The 16,884-nt window shown below is 43.7% G+C and overlaps 1 protein-coding gene across 4 annotated transcripts; it reads left to right on the top strand.

Annotated features, from left to right (window-relative positions):
* The first annotated feature begins 1,425 nt into the window (after positions 1–1,425).
* On the top strand, positions 1,426–7,454 carry LOC120729504. Of its 4 annotated transcripts, XM_040025150.1 has the most exons (3): positions 1,426–6,578; positions 6,860–6,919; positions 7,353–7,454. In XM_040025150.1, the coding sequence occupies exon 1, from the start codon at positions 1,447–1,449 to the stop codon at positions 6,073–6,075; it is 4,629 nt and encodes a 1,542-aa protein (XP_039881084.1). In that variant the 5' UTR covers positions 1,426–1,446; the 3' UTR covers positions 6,076–6,578; positions 6,860–6,919; positions 7,353–7,454. The 4 variants fall into 4 exon arrangements, with proteins under 4 accessions (XP_039881084.1, XP_039881081.1, XP_039881082.1 ...); XM_040025147.1 differs by having other exon boundaries at positions 6,860–7,454; XM_040025148.1 differs by having other exon boundaries at positions 1,426–6,864; positions 7,298–7,454.
* Positions 7,455–16,884: the final 9,430 nt, after the last annotated feature.

Raw genomic sequence — 16,884 nt, 5'->3', positions numbered from 1 at the left:
TACACTCATCTCAGATTTGGCCAATCAGATTGGTCAGTCCATTGCAGCCCAGCTGCAGGGTGATAAGGGGACCAGTATGCCTACTGAAACCTCTAAGGCTGAGCAGGGACCCCCTGAGCTAAATTTGTCTGGGGTGAAACTTGTCTTGCAATCAGATGTCAAAGAGCCACCAGTTTTCAGGGGTGATGGCAGTGATAAATTCTCCATTCATGAATGGGTTGAAATGATGGAAATGTACTTTGTAAAACGCAACACACCAACAGATCAGCGATCACGTGACATATTGGCTAGGTTGATGGGGAAGGCTAAGGATGTAGTGAGGGTTACCCTACGTCACAACCCCTCACTTGACCATGTCCAGGTTCCTGAATTGATATTTGACATTCTGAAACAGCACTTTAGTGTATTGACTTACTCGTCTATGCCTATGGCTGACTTCTATAACACCAAACCATTACAACATGAGGGAGTGATGGAATATTGGATAAGGCTAAACAATGCTATTGACGTTGCTGACGAGTGCTTGCGTAGGCAGGGGCGTAATGTTGAGGATCCGGGGCGTGAGGTCTCGATGATGTTCATCAAGTATTGCCCTGACCCCATCCTCTTGAACAGGCTCAGCATCAAAGCAGCTGAGGAGTGGACAACCACTGAGGTGCAAGAGCGTATTGATAGCTTCCAGCGTGAACTCAGGGCACGCAGTCAGGGCAGTTTCCACACCTCACAGAGGAGAGAGGTTAGCCACAACTGCTCTATTGTGCCTCAAGAAGCGATGGCATCACAGCCTGTGCAGGCCAGTGTCGGCCTGCAGTCTCAGCCTACAGCACCAGTCTCAAACCTCGCTTATCAGCTTTCGCCCACAGCAGCTTGCTTCACTCCTGTTCTAGCTGATGTTTCGACAACCTGTCCTTCTGGGACATCAGTGTCTTCTTGTCCGGTGCCTACGCCTACTCCTCAGTTCCAACAGTCACCAACATGCCCTGTGACCACTCAGTCTAGTCAGCAGTCAGTTGGTTGCGAGCTTGGTTCGACTAACACCCAAGCTTTTGATGTGACTGGCATGCGCGCTCTGATCAGCCTCTTGGATCGCGTGATTGCATGTCAGAATGTGCAGACTGCAGCCCCTGCATCTGCACCTTCGCAGCGTTTTACCCGCGGGCCCTTCCTTAAGAAGAGTTGTCAGGTCTGTGGCAACACTGGTCATTCCACTCACATGCACTGCAGGAGAGAGAATCTCTGTCTTGCATGCTTTGCTCCTGGTCATTGGAAAAAGGACTGTCACAGTCGTCGTGAGGGACGGGAGGCTGGAGCTGTCGCGAGGCAGAGTTGGCCTTCGGAAAACTGAATCACCCACACTTGGAGAGGGGCAGTGTGGGGGATGAACCTAATACCCTCGATCATGATGAATCGGATCTTGAATTTCTTTATGTCAACACCTGTTCAACAATGCCAGAGGGATACCGTGTCGTGGTTCAGGGACCAGCAGTAGTGCCTACATTTAGTGAATTGTTCTACACCCAAGTTGCAGTGAACGACAAGGTTAACTTGAGGGGCATGATGGATTCTGGGTCCATGGCTTGCACTATGAGTGAAGAGGCCGAGAAGTCACTTAGAGAGGCTGGAGCTCTTGTGAGTGGACCGCAGTCGGCCGAACGTATTGTGCTGGTTGGCTGTGGTGGGAAGCAGACCCACCCAAAGTGCGTCTATGACTTGACACTTACTGTCCACGGTGTGAAATGCATTGTACCAGTTTTGGTAGTGTCGGGCCAGCGTGATGAGCTCATCATTGGCTCCAATGTCCTCAAGTACCTGATGCGAGTTATGAAACATTCTGATGACTATTGGAAGCTTGTGTCTGTTGGAAGCAAGCACTCGCTTCTTGACTATGAGCACTTCTTGGACATGATGTCGTGCACCACCAGATGGAGGGGTGAGGAGGTTCCTGACAAAATTGGCACTGTGAAACTGCCTCGTGCTGTGACACTACTCCCACAGTGTGAGCATCTGGTATGGGGCAGGCTGCCCAGCAATGTGCCAGTCTCTCCAGGCAGCACGATCATCGTTGAACCTTGCACCTCTGGGTCTGGGCCGAGAGACGTTCTTGTTGGCCGGGTGATCACATCCATGTGGGGTGATCGGTGGGTGCCATTGAAGATGACCAATCTCTCCTCAAAACCACTAACCTTGAAACGCAACTCGAGGGTTGCTGTTGTTTCATCTTGCCTTGCGGTGGAGGACCTTGATTTCCAGCAGGACTCCTGCAAGATGGCGAGTATGGCCCAGGTACCAGTCAGTGGGCCAGCCGCTACTGAGGCTGTCTTGAATGACAGGTTGTGCTCTCTAGGTTTGGGTGATCTTGACATTGACTCATGCCATGCCAGCTTACATTCAAAGAGAGAGCTTGTTGAGCTAATTGAGCAGTATGAGGACATCTTCTCTAGACACCCGCTTGACTGTGGCGAAGCTAAACGCTTTGTACATCGGATCCACCTGACTGATGAACGCCCATTCCGCATGCCTTACAGAAGAGTACCCCCTGCTCATTACCAACAACTAAGGCAGGTACTCACTGACATGGAGGAGAAAGGGATTATTCGCAAATCCATCAGCGAGTATGCATCCCCCCTCGTCATGGTCTGGAAAAAGGATGGTGGATTGCGGATTTGTACGGACTTCAGGTGGTTGAATGCGCAAACTCTTAAGGATGCGCACCCACTCCCTCACCAAGCGGATTGCCTTGCCGCGCTTGGGGGCAATGCCTTCTTCAGCACGATGGACTTAACCTCTGGGTTTTACAACATTCCAATGTGTGAGGAGGATAAGAAGTACACCGCTTTCACAACGCCTGTTGGCCTGTACGAATACAACCGGATGCCACAAGGGCTCTGCAATAGCCCAGCCTCATTTATGCGCATGATGCTGAACATCTTTGGTGACCTCAACTTCACCAGTCTGCTCTGCTACTTGGATGACCTCCTGGTCTTTGCCCCCACTGAAGAGGAAGCCCTGTGCCGGCTCAGAGCTGTTTTTCAAAGGTTGAGAGACAACAATCTCAAGCTGAGTCCAAAGAAGTGTCATCTGCTGCGGAAGTCAGTCAGGTTTCTTGGTCATGTCATCGACCAGACCGGAGTCGCTGTGGACCCAGCTAAGGTGGAAGTGATTTCCAAGATGCCGAAGGAGGCTCTAATGGAGAAGGATGGTTGCACTCCTTCTGTGAAAAGGATTAAGTCCTTTTTAGGAATGGTCTTTTTCTATCAGTGTTTCATTCCTGGTTGCTCTGCCATTGCCAAGCCTCTGTTTGCTCTGACGGCTGGCCAGAAGAGGAAGGGACGGACTAGTCAGGCTGGGAGGGGTGCTGGCATGTTCAGGAAGTTGACTGCTGCGGATTGGAGCCCTGCATGTGACAAGGCCTTTCATAAACTGAAGGACGACCTCCTTAACTGTGCCGTGTTGGCTCATCCTGACTTTTCACGACCATTCATTTTGTCTGTGGATGCTTCTCTGGATGGACTGGGAGCGGTTTTATCACAATTGCCTATCGACGGGGATAAGGCACGCCCTATTGCTTTCGCGAGCAAAGCGCTAAGCAGGTCACAGCAGAGATACCCAGCTCATCGCCTTGAGTTCATGGCCCTGAAGTGGAGCATCTCTGAAAAGTTCAGCCACTGGTTGAAGGGGCACAAGTTCACAGTGTGGACTGACAACAACCCGCTCGTTCATATATTGACCAAGCCCAAGCTGGACGCTTATGAACAAAGGTGGGTGGCCAAGCTTTCATCCTACAACTTTGATTTGAGGTACATCCCAGGTCGAAAGAATGTTGTAGCAGATGCACTCAGTCGTGACCCCTTCACCTATTCTATTGGTGGGCGCTTGCTTCAGGAGCCCTACGAGCACTTGGTGCGGAATGCAGAAGGTGCGGCGGCTCATGAGGTGCAGGACGCTTTCAGGTTTGGTGTCCAAAATCTTCAGGTTGCCCAACAACCTGTTCCAGCTTTGACTTCAGAAGGTTCCTACAGTTCGTCGGAAGTCACGGCTACCTTGGTTCACCATGATTACTGGGAAACCGCTGCGGAGAATAGAGCTGCCTCCCTTCTCCACCTTGTTCAGCAGTTGCAACCAGTTGGCAATGATGTACTGCCATCACTTACCTTACATGAGTTGGAGGACCACCAACTTCAAGATCCTATCATCTCCGCGGTCCTGCCACTCGTAGCCCGCAGGAGACGCCCTTCCAGGCGTGAGAGACATGATATGGATTCCAGGGCACTGGCCTTATTGAAGCACTGGGAGAGGCTCAAGGTTCGGGATGGCATTCTCTACAGGGAGACGAGAGACCCTGTGAGCAAAACAAAGAGACTCCAGTTGGTGTTGCCAGTGAATTTACGGGCGCAGGCCTTGAAAGGTGTCCACGATTTGGCAGGGCACCAGGGTCAAGTTCGGACCCTCCACCTAGCAAGGCAACGTTTTTTCTGGCCCAATATGGAGAGGGATGTGAAGGAGCATGTTCGGTGCTGTGGAAGGTGCATACTTGCCAAGACTCCAGAGCCTGCAGCACGAGCCCCATTAGAGAGCATTAAGACCTCTGCTCCCATGGAGCTCATCTGCATTGACTTTTGGTCAGCAGAGGACAAAAAGAAGCGCTCTGTTGATGTGCTTGTGGCGACTGACCACTTCACAAAGATGGCCTTTGCTTTCCCGTGCAAGAATCAGACTGCCAAGCAGGTTGCCAGAAAGTTATGGGACTGTGTTTTTTGTGTATATGGTTTCCCTGAGCGTATTCACTCAGACCAAGGTCCCAGTTTTGAAAGTGAATTATTTTCTGAACTCCTGCAGATTTCGGGCGTTGCCAAGTCTCACACTACTGCTTATCACCCTATGGGCAATGGTGGCACGGAGCGGTTCAACCGCACACTAGGCAACATGCTGCGAGCTCTCCCTCTCAGAGCCAAACAGGAATGGCCGCAGCAGATTCAGACATTGACCTTTGCTTATAATGCAACTGTTCACGAGACTACTGGATATGCCCCATTCTACTTGATGTTCGGCCGTGTCCCACGACTACCGGTCGACGTTATGTTCAAGTCGGTTTTGCATGATCCCATTGTGGTGGACTTTAACAGCTACTCCAAGCTTCTTCTGTCATACTTGTCTGAGGCTGCCAAGATCGCCCAGGAGCACACCAGCAATGAGCAGGAGCATCAGGCTCGTCAATACAATAAGAAAATCAAAGGTGTTTCTCTGAATGTTGGGGATCGCGTCCTGCTTGCCAATAAAGGCGAGCGGGGCAAGAAGAAACTTGCAGACAAGTGGGAGCCTCAGGTTTATACTGTTGTGGAGAGTCATCCCAGGACCCACATTTGCAGGATCAGTGACTCTTCAGGCCAAAGTAAGGTTGTACACAGAAACCTTCTGTTGGACGTGAGTTTCCTTCCTGTTCAGGATTCATTGGGAAGTCAGTCCCTGGACGTTTTCTCCAGTGAGGGGGATCTCAGTGCTTGTGGGGATCTGGGGGACTCTAGCAGTTTAGAGACAGAGTCTACCGCAGCAAGGACTTCCTTGTGGGTCCTTTCGGATTTGAGCCATGGAGTGGATGTGGATTCTGTGGCAGGAGAACATGCCTCACAGTCCACGGATCGTCAGCATGGTTCATGTGATGGTGCGGATGTGGACAATGCCTTACCTGACTCTCAGACTTGCACAACGCACACTTCAGCAAGCCCTTCTGGTCAGGCCCAGCACTTTGCTCTTCCTACTCCGGTTGACTGTTCCGCTACCTCTGATTTGACACAGTCTGGCACAGATTCTGCTCCAGGTGCCTGTCATGGGGACGCTGTTGTTCCGCAGACTGTTCCTGTTTCTGGCTCAGACATCAATCAGACCTCTGGTCAGCCGTATACTGGGCAGCCGTCCAACCTGCCAAGACATGACCCTGACCATGCCAATGTTCGAGGCAGAGTGGTTACCAGAGCAGGTCGGGTGGTAAAGTCAGTCAACAGGCTGATAGAAAACATGGTCCAGAAGCCTATTACATGGGGCCTGTTACCACCACGGGAGGCTCGGCCTCGGACATAGACTGTTTTTTGGTCATCCCATTGCGTATTATGAATGTGTTGTATTTCCTTGGGGCATCATGACACCCGCCCTGTGCGTCTTTAATGGGACCATGTTTGATGAGGTGTAGGCTGCACCTTTGTGTTCTGAAAGGGTTGGAGGCCTGATCAACCTGTCCAACTTCTTTTAATCCATTTACGGATAGTTTTTTAACTGAACTATGGGATAAGATCCTTGGGTTGCCTGGTCCGGAGGTGATGGTAGTTCAGCATCGTTGTGCCTCTTGGTGTTGCAGTACCATTCAGATGTGTAGTGATTTTGGTGAAATTCAGGAGGGGTGAATGTAACATATGTGTTAAATACTTGTGAATTTCACCCAAAACACATTTTTTTGGATTAAATATGTCATTTTGGCATCTCACTCTCCTACCTGTGTGATCTGAGTCTGTGTGGGTGTGCGCTGCGTGATGACGTAGGCGCGTGCATGTGTGCCCCGGTCACAGCTCCTTTCAGCATGGCCGGAGGTAAGTCACTGCCACGTTGCTCTCAGCTAATTAAAGTTTGTTCGGATCCCAAGCTGCAATGTGAATACAGCCGAACCGCCGCGTTTTTGTTTGTCATTAAGAGACTCATTCGGGATAAGTTTTGTGGAGGGCGGAGTTCGCTAATATACACTTATAATGAGTTTTAGCCGAGAACGCAGCTGAAATGCTAGCATGCTAAGTTAGCCTGATCGCTAGCGGCTTGAGAGCGTACTCGCGGCAGTCTTTTTTTTAACAGCATGCACTCTTTTTCCCTTCGTCAGGAGAGGTGTACTGGCAGTCGCGTGACACACACAGATCAGACACATATTTCTGTGTTGCAGGTATGGAGATGTTCTTATGTTTTGGAGATGCAGTCTTTCATTCATTGTTTTTATAATTACAGTGTTGTATTGCCTGTTAGATGGCGGTTATTAATATGATTGTACTGAAGTATAATGTTTGAACTATAAGCACTAGAATATTGGGTCCTGGTTATTGAATTGTATTTATCTGACTGTTTAATTTGTTTTTGAATTATTTTGTTTAGTCTTATAAGTTGTTTTTGATGTTTTTTCAGTGACATATTATTTATTTTGTGCTTTTTGTTTTTGAGAGCTTAAGTGAATGTTTTAAAACAATTTGTTGTATTTGATTTATTATATTATTATAGTATTAATGAAGCTGCAGTCACAGCTCCTTTCAGCATGGCCGGAGGAGAGGTGTACTGGCAGTCGCGTGACACACACAGATCAGACACATATTTCTGTGTTGCAGATGTGCAGTAAACAGCCAAAGACCCAGTACTGTCTCCTGCCTCTTACTTTCACGCCAGAACACAACGCAAGAACAACAGGCGTAACACTTGAACGGGTTACATATATATAGATAAATGTATATAGTCTAAAGAGCTTGGAAAGAAAAGCGTCTGGACTTCTTTAGGTTGCCAAGGTGTGAAAATGGGTGTGGGTCACAATCAGCCAGGGTTTCAGGTGAGCTCATTGTGAAACCCGGCCCCACCCTATCATGTGATTTCCTGAGGTCAGATAGCCCAGGGTGTGAGTGGGCGTTAAGGCGTCTGGGAAGGGATCTCAAAACTGGATTATAGATGGCAGACAGTTGGTGTCGTAAACCACCGCCTCTGTTCAAAGACGGTCGCTCACAGTGGACATAGATGGCTTTCACTCCTCTTTCAAACCATCTGTCCTCTCTGTCCAAAATGCGAACACTGGCATCCTCAAAGAGTGACCTTTGACCTTTAGATGCAGATAAACTGCTGAGTCTTGTCCCGTGGAGGTGGCTCTTCTATGTTGTGCCATGCGCTTGTGAAGTGGCTGTTTGGTCTCTCCGATGTAGAGGTCTGGGCATTCCTCTCTACACTGTACAGCATACACCACGTTGTTAAGTCTGTGTTTTGGAGTTTTATCTTTCGGGTGAACCAGTTTCTAGATAGATGTGTATATTTGCCACATACTAAATAAAATGACTACAAAGGCAAACAGAGGAAATGATTTTGTGCCTTTTAAAAACCTCATGTTTTTAGATAATGAAATAATAATAAAATAATAAGATATTTTAGATATTGTAGAATTTGATTGATTTTGCACTCACAGCATTTAGACCTGAATGCAGAAGTATGTTCTTCTGCCTTAACTACGGATGATCTGATATCGTCGTGTTGGTGTTGTTCCCAGATCATCATGAAAATGTTGTTCCAGGTTCAACATTGCAAGTGACAAATCACATTGTTGTGACGTTATTCTTTTGCGCGCCAAGCCATTCGTGCATTTATGAAATTCCAATGTTGCAAGGACAATATCAGTTCTGCTTACCGTTTATTAAAGGGTTAGGGTCAGGGTCCGTTGATCGGCGGACAGAGGCGGTTTCTCGCAGCTTAAGTACAGTTTTTTGTTTTACGGCGGTTTTTCCCGAAGTCGCAAAAGTATGACGTCACAACATTCTGATTGGTCACTTGCAATGTTGATCCTGGAACAACATTTAGTATGATGATCTGGGAACAACACCAACACGACGATATCAGATCGTGCATTATTGCGGCACATGTTGTTGTGTTTACCTCCATTATACTGAGGTGGTGGCAAAACTTAAAAAGAAAAATGTCCAGAAAAAAAATCATTGAAGCGCATTTAAATGATCATTTTGATGTGCAAATTTCTTTGCAGGTGTTCATAATTAAAAACAGCTCAAAACGATAATGATACTGTCAGGGTCCCTGTGCCTACCCGGTCGGCTCAGTATGGCTACATATGTTTTTATATTCTTTTTTTTGTTCCTGCTCTCTCCCTTCCCCTCTTTCCCTCCTCCCTCTGCCTGGGCGGAGCTCACCTGTGGGCTCCTGCCCTTGGCCCACGCACCTGGTCGCAATCACGCACCTGTGGCTCATCACGAGTGTTCCAGCTCCTTTATAAGATGGCAGCTCTGTGTTTCTCGTCGCTGGACCGTTGCCGACCCTCATTCCCTGGACCAACCCCTGTGTTACCTGAGTGATTGGAGTGTGAAGAGGAGCGTGAGGAGTGGACAGAGTGTGTGTGTGACTTTCGGCGTCTTTCCCATTCGTGTGTGGACCCCTGGAGCCCGGCCTTCCCCTCACCGTTGTAAATAATCACCTGGTGTATCGTAATAAAGACTCTTGTGCTTTAAAGACCTAGAGCCTGCGCGTGAGTCCGTTCAGTCCTGCTGTGACAGATACAAACTGTGTGGCTTTTGTTGTAATGGTAGTTAAGGCACGATCTGATATCCTCGTGTTGGTGTTGTTCCCAGATCATCATATTAAATGTTGCTCCAGGATCAACATTGCAAGTGACCAATCAGAATGTTGTGACGTCATACTTTTGCGACTTCAGGAAAAACCGCCGTAAAACAAAAAACTGTACTTAAGCTGCGAGAAACCGCCTCTGTCCGCCGATCAACAGACCCTGACCCTAACCCTTTAATAAACGGTAAGCAGAACTGATATTGTCCTTGCAACATTGGAATTTCATAAATGCACGAATGGCTTGGCACACAAAAGAATAATGTCACAACAATGTGATTGGTCACTTGCAATGTTGAACCTGGAACAACATTTTCATGATGATCTGGGAACAACACCAACACGACGATATCAGATCATCCCCGCAATAATACAATAATGGTTCATCCTTTTTGTGTTGCAATATGTGCCATTCGTGACACTCAGAGTACTTAATCTGCTTTAGTGCGGTCCTCTTTTGCTTTTTAAAACTGAAGTCTACAGCCATTAACATGGCAATTCAATGTTGTTTGTAAACTGATGATCTATTTGCGTGCACACTTATTTTTGTTTTTCATTACATGAAACCTGTGCATGTGTCCTTGATTGTCCAGCTGCAGACATTGCATACCTTCTATCTTTCTGAAATAAAAAAAAATAGGTCACGTATTTCAAATTTTAAATATTCACAACAAGGTTGGCAGATTGGGATTTAAGAGGTGAAGTATCCAAGGATATTTAGTCCCCAGGCTTAAGAAGGAAAAAAATCAGACATAATATAAACTGATAAAATGTTGCAGATAAAATGTTTGTCCTTGAGCATGTGGAATGTCTGTGGACTCCATCTGGCTTATTTAAGAAAGAGCCCAGATTTGCCCAAGATTCAGAGAAAGAGTTTGATGGGGCCATACTGTTGTTCTTTTTTCTCTAAGTCCATGACTATCAGAAGATCTCAGTTATTCTATTCACAAAGTGCTTTAAATTGGCTCTATATATATTAAGGCGTATATATATATATAAGCTTTAATATATATTAAAGCTTAGAGGGATATTTTCAATTTTTCACTTTCTTGCCAATAAGTCAAGAGATATCACTTTCATGTCTGTGTTGCTTCTTTTAGGAGGTAACTGCTGGTGGTAAGCTTGGCCTAGCATGAAAACTAGAAGTGGATATGAACAGCTAGCTAAGAAAATCCACCCAATACCTCTAAGGCAGGTGTGCACTGATGGTTTGACACTCTATAAGCTCTCACATTGACCATGCAAATCTCACATCAAATAGTAAGAAGCCTCAAAGCCTCTCCTTTATAGAATATGTTGCATACGTCATAAATTGCCCTTTTTTATTAGCATAGAAAATAAAGTTTGAACATCTTTCATGTAAACAGAGAAGCCTGTTAAATTGTGCCACTTTTTTCACAAAACCATAAAAATGTTCATGTAAAATACTAAAATCAGTTAAAAATTAGAACTTCCACATAAGCACTGTTAGTATTTTGTAAGTAGTGGTTACTTCCAGAGTATTTTAAAAGAAAGGATGCACAGATTACACATGTTTCCCCCCCATTAATGTATTTAATAAATATATTATATACTCCCCTTTCCTTTAAAAATTGCCATTTGTTAATTGTTTTTAATTTTTATGTACTGAAAATCTTGACTTAAAGTCAGAAGAATTAAATAGCAAATGTTACAAAATTACATGATAAGTCATGGACTATTACTAAACCCTTACAAGTTTGATTAGTGGGACACAGGAATATGCTGTTGCTGTACTCCATTTATGAATTGACTAGAAACACGAATCACTCAAGTTTCTCTATAATGAAAATGTAATAGCAGTTGTATTAGTTGTATTTATGTAGGCTACAGTTTCAAGTATTTGAGGTATACAGTAAGAGGAAATGAGTATACAAACTAGCACCACTACAAAAGTGGAAAATGGCTTTTAAACAATGAATATAATTCTTCCTTATGAACTTTTTAAATGCATTCTTCATAACTGAATCCATAATCTGCAAATGTCCCTTTTCCTGTCCCCTAGCTCTCAAACACCAGTGCTCTGCGCACGTGTTGTAGCTCTTTTGAGGACTTTGGGTCACTATATATGCATATCTTTTTCTTTTTGCTTTTACTTTATTTGCATCTGAAATGTAATCAAGACGCCCTGTGAAAATCGGATCCATGGGCTTTACACAATAACCTCTCACCAAGAGGTTGGGGTCAAGATTGTACTGCCACTTTTAAAAAACCCAAGTCAATGAGACCAATATAGCTAGACAAAAATGAATATGAATAGATGTTATGGATGTGAAATATATATATATATATTTTTTTTTAAGCACTGATGTGTTTCACAGTTGATCCCAAAGCATAGATGTTGATGTGGTGTCTGTCCCTTTGAGTAAATGCAGAGAAAGATGATCTCTCCTCTTCCTCAATAGACAGCCTCCTCTACCACTTCCTGCTCATCAGCTGTGAAAATCTGTGGGCCTTGTGAATTTGCTTTCCACTGCAATATGCAAGGGCAGATGTGCTGGCAGATGTTGGCACATCAAGGCTTGACAGTATAGCTGTTGAAGACTCATCAATGTTTGAGGGTGTCAGGGTGAATGTTGAAGGTAGGAGTTCTCTCTCTGTTGTGAGCCTTTGAGCATTATGCTATTTGTGATTCCTTTTTTGTTCAGTGTGAATATTTCTGTTGCCTTGTAACATGGCGCTGCTGCCTTTTGTGAATATGTGTTGGATTTTGTCCATGCAGGACAAAAATAAAATGAGAAAAACTGAAGCTCAGATAGCTTCTATACCACATCATGTCATGGTCCGCCCCTCCTCAATTTGCTACACAATTTCACTTCGCTTCACCAGAGCATGAACAGGAGCTCAAGTATTTGTTGTTTACAACTATTTGTAGAAGTCTTTCCTCTGAGTTTATTGCAGCTTTCATGCAGAAGCAGTAACTTAAGTGGCTTATTTTATGTTATAAGTGATCCCAAACATGTAAGGCCCATTAAAAATAATACGCTATACCTTTATTCATTACAAAAACATACAGTTGTGGTCAGTTTACATACACTCATTATGTGCATGGATGTCACGGTAATTTTAGGGCTTTGAATTATTTCTTCAGGGTAAAAATTATTTATGCTCAAATATAATCATAAATTCACTAATATTTGGTTAAACATTCCTTTGCAAGCTGCACCTTGATAAGATAGTTATGGCATAATTTTGGTTGTATATTCTTGGCAGAACTGATGGAGTTCACTTAAGTTGGTGCGTTTCGTGGTATGCACACAGCTTTTGAAACATAGCCTTCAAATTTTCAATAGGGTTGAAGTTTGAGCTTCTGGAAAAGCCAAAGTCTGGAAGAAGACCCAGAATTATGCTGCACACTTGTTGTTGGCCTGTGTGGATTAGAGAAAAGATCTTTAATGATGCATTCTGTGCATCCTGGGAAAACAACAATTCAAAGGCTGAGCCATAAGCACCATCGAGATGTTAACGTGTCGTTAAAGAAGGACAGAGTTTCATGTGTCATATGTCAGAAACACAGAGGACAGTTTTCTTCTTATTAAATGGTTTCCTTGGTTAGTTGGTTAGGGTTATGAGTAGTCACCAACACACAAATGCACACACATGCAAGCACACACACTAGTGTCAGCATCTTCTTCTCCTGGACTACTTAAAGAGGTAGTCACTAAATCAATTAATTAATTAAATTAATGTGCATATAATTATTAATAAAAACTAGAGCGAGTATTAATAACCTATATATATTAATAGACCCCATTTTTAATCTTTTCTAAGCTGAGTGAATAATCTGGCCTTTTTTGTCTGTTGTCTGTTTTTGTACGAGTATGCCAACATTTTTGCATGCTGCAAATAGAATACTCTATTTACTTATCAGCATCCGATAGCGTACCAGGACAGGCAGCAATGGACTATCAAAAACTGGAAAGATGAAGCTTGTACATATGGATGTTACACAGGGCTGGGTTACTTGAAGAGCCGCTGTGTGTCGGCCCTACAAGCACTCACAGCAGCCCATTTGTTCATTTTCATTACTGACACTGTATTGCCCAATCAAATCTCTTGATGCAAGCAGCCCCTCCCTTACCTTTGCTGTAGAACAGTTTACTGTGGTGAAAAGGCGGAGCTGAAAAGCTAAGAGAGAGAGAAAAAAGAAACTAAAAATAGATGCAGCAAAATGTGTCATATGTTAGCAGCTGCACCACCAAGAGTAGTTCCAGCAATAACTAGTAACCAGTCCTCACCGTCACAAGAGGCTGCTGTTATCAGGGTTAGCTGTGAGAAAGAGACAGAGGAAGGTGAAATCAACGCGGTAAGAAAATAGATGCAGTGACATAATTAGGAAGGGAGCGATTGAAGGATTCAGGTAAAATGAATGGGTACTTTGACCATGAGCCTCTCTTAAGAAGTAAAGTGTAGCTTATAATTGTCACATGTCTAACCCAGCAACAATTGTACACCCATATATAGTAATTTATTATAAAAGCAAGGCCGTATGATCGTGTACGGTTCGAAGCAGCAATATCGGAGAGGAACACGGAACGGAGAAATACCAGGCTACGAAGAGCTCCAGGATGTGGATGAGGTACGGTGGTCCCGTGGAATATAGTGCGTGATCCCAACTAGCGGTGGCTCCAGCGATCCCGGAACAACTCGGAATCTCTGTCCGAGAGCCATCCTGGGAACAGCTAAGATACTGCGCAGGACCCTCAAGCTCCCAGGCCTCTGGTAGAGGACCCGAGCTTGAAGGATAAACCGCCCGCAGGGGCGTGCTGGGTGTGTATATATATATATATTGGGTCGCTTGGACCAAAATCTAGGGCCAATTTTTTGTCCCAGTTCAGCCTTGATGTAACAACACTTTGCATATGTATTGATTTGCATATGTATTGATTTGCATATATACTGCCATTTTGTCAAATGTCAAGTCCTTAGTGTCGCTAAAATAAACATAAGATACTCTTGGTGTAGAAACATGGTTCTGTCACTTACAACTCTTCACATTTAAGTGTAAGTGTGTTTAAATGTTAATGCTTTGCAACCCAATGCAATTTAGTTTCCAAACCTTCCAAACAGAATAATTTTTGATGCCTAAGTCTTACTAGCAAGTAAAAGTTTAAAGTAAAAAATAAGCGAAGAAAAGCACAAACAGAAGTTCAAAACTAAAAGTTCCAAACAGCAAGTGTAGCTGGATGACAAATGTGACTTCACCACCACCACTGTTCCAGCCTCCTAACGTGGACTGTTCAGCTCTTTGAAAAATGGGCTGTTAACTTGTGTTATACAGTATGGCCCAAGGGGTGCACAAACACTTTGTGCATAATTTGGAGACATGAAGGACACGGAACAGTATTTAATACCCTGAGATATCAAATTGTTGCAAAAAATTAAAAGTGTTCTATGAGGTGGGAAACTGCCTGTTTTGAATGAAGAAAGAACATACACAGCACCTATAGTGAACATCTGTTTGTTGGTGGTATCCATCTTTTCATGTAGGTTTTGGCAAAAAAAAAAAAAAAGTGCATTTCACAAAATGTACCAGTTGTTTTTCTTCCTCTACCATCAAAAATAAAATGTCAGACTTCTCATCTTAAGAGTAATTGGCAAGCTACATCTTAACACACTCTCTCTCTCTCTCTCACACTCACACACACACACACACACACACACACACACACACACACACACACACACACACACGGACACAAACGTTTTATTTGAGAAATCTAATTTCATTTGATTCTAACATAAAATTTTATTGTTCATTAGTGACAATTTATAGCCCTAACATATTGAGGAAGCAGTTTGGCAGTGTGGTATAATATAATTATTATTCACATATCATCTATAAAATCTTCAGCCCACTAGCCTGTCAGAAATAAACAGCACCAGCCAAACATGCCTCTTAATTGTACCATGTCTCTTTCCTGAAAAAGCCTCTTCTCCTCTAATGTTAATAACATTACTAATGCTTCCTGGAAGTGAATGGCATCCAGCTCTTGAGTGCTCAGGGATCCCATTAGCTATGTTGTCAGACCCTGAAAACCATGAATGTGAAGAGTTCTCTGCTCTGAGAAAAGAGGGACTGTACAATGTGGTAGCATAGCAACATGTCAATACAGAAATGGAAAACCTCTTTGGAGTTTCTTATTTGTGGTTGGACATAATGTTCAATCCAAGGCTCTCAGGTATCCTCGTGACTCTTAGTAATAGTTTTCCATCATGTGATGGTGAGGCGCTCTTGCCTGTCAATTTTTCTCAAACCAGAAATATTAAGAGCACCTTTCAAAAGAAAAAAATATATATATATGTTTACAAACCTACAGTTTTGAGCAGGTAGTATCCATATACAGCAGCTCCCTGAGACTACAGTGATTAAAAATAGTAAAAAAAAAAAAAAGAAAAGTTTTCCATGTTAACCGCAATGTGTTCAAGCAAAAAAGGAGCTTTAAAACATTACAAAGGCTTATGGAAGCTCATAATGTGAAAACATCAACCTATTTAACTAATTATTAACACATATCAAGTTATCAATATCATAAGAGTACCATTTTCCCTATCAAAAATTGCCTTGATACAGCAGTTGTATTGCCAGGGTTTGATATCCCCATGTTGGTTTTGCTCCTAAATCATCATAACAGTGTTGGTCAGGGATCAACATCACAACTGACCAATGAAGTTGTCTTAACATTCAGTTAGCTTTAGCCAGGAAGTTAACTATGCTATTAAAAACTATCACTAGGAAAGCAACATGAGTAAACTAAACCATTTAAACTAGACCATTTATTCACTGATTATTAGTTTTATACATAGACATTTTCCCCCCTACATTACAAAACATTGCAAAACACCAAATGTGCCTTTTCTCCCTTCACACTTGTTCTACAGTCAGCACAGGTTTCAGTTCCTGTGGAATTTTTAAGGAGGGAGCTTTTAACCGCATGGACATTCCCTTTATTTTTATTGCACAAAAGAACAAGCTGGAGATGGTATATGGAAAACTGCATTCATGACAGAAAACGCTTCATTATACTGCTAACACAACGTTTTTTTCTCTGGAAACATCTGCACAGACAGCATGTCAACATAAAGCTAGCAGCAAAGAACCCAGATTCACGTTGAAGCTGAGTGTATTCTGACCCGGCCCTGCAGGTGAAGCCTGAACTTCAACAGGTAACAAAGGCAGTAATGAGCAGTCCGCTTTGTAGTGCTGTAGCTTCAGTTTCTGCCTGTACATATTTCTACAGTAGAAACAGAGTGGCAATCACTCAGCTTTGCTTTGTGTCCATTTCTTTAAGAAAGTAACAACCTTTTTATGAGTGATGACCCCGAACGCTTATGCTGAAGACGGTGGTGATTTCCCCAACACAGTCAAAACACTACTCTATCACAAACCTACATAAAGATGTCGTTAGGGGAATTTTTTATGCTTAATTTGTCTATAGCATGAATTAGCATGAAAGTATTCAGTGTTATTGTGTGGTGACCAGACAAGTGGTTTGTGCTGTAATGAGCTAATAATAA

Source organism: Simochromis diagramma, unplaced genomic scaffold (assembly GCF_900408965.1).
Source record: "Simochromis diagramma unplaced genomic scaffold, fSimDia1.1 OVJJ01000293.1, whole genome shotgun sequence".
NCBI classification, from domain to species: Eukaryota; Metazoa; Chordata; class Actinopteri; order Cichliformes; family Cichlidae; genus Simochromis; species Simochromis diagramma.
Note: the sequence above shows the minus strand (reverse complement) of the source record. Positions and strands in the feature narration are given on the sequence as shown.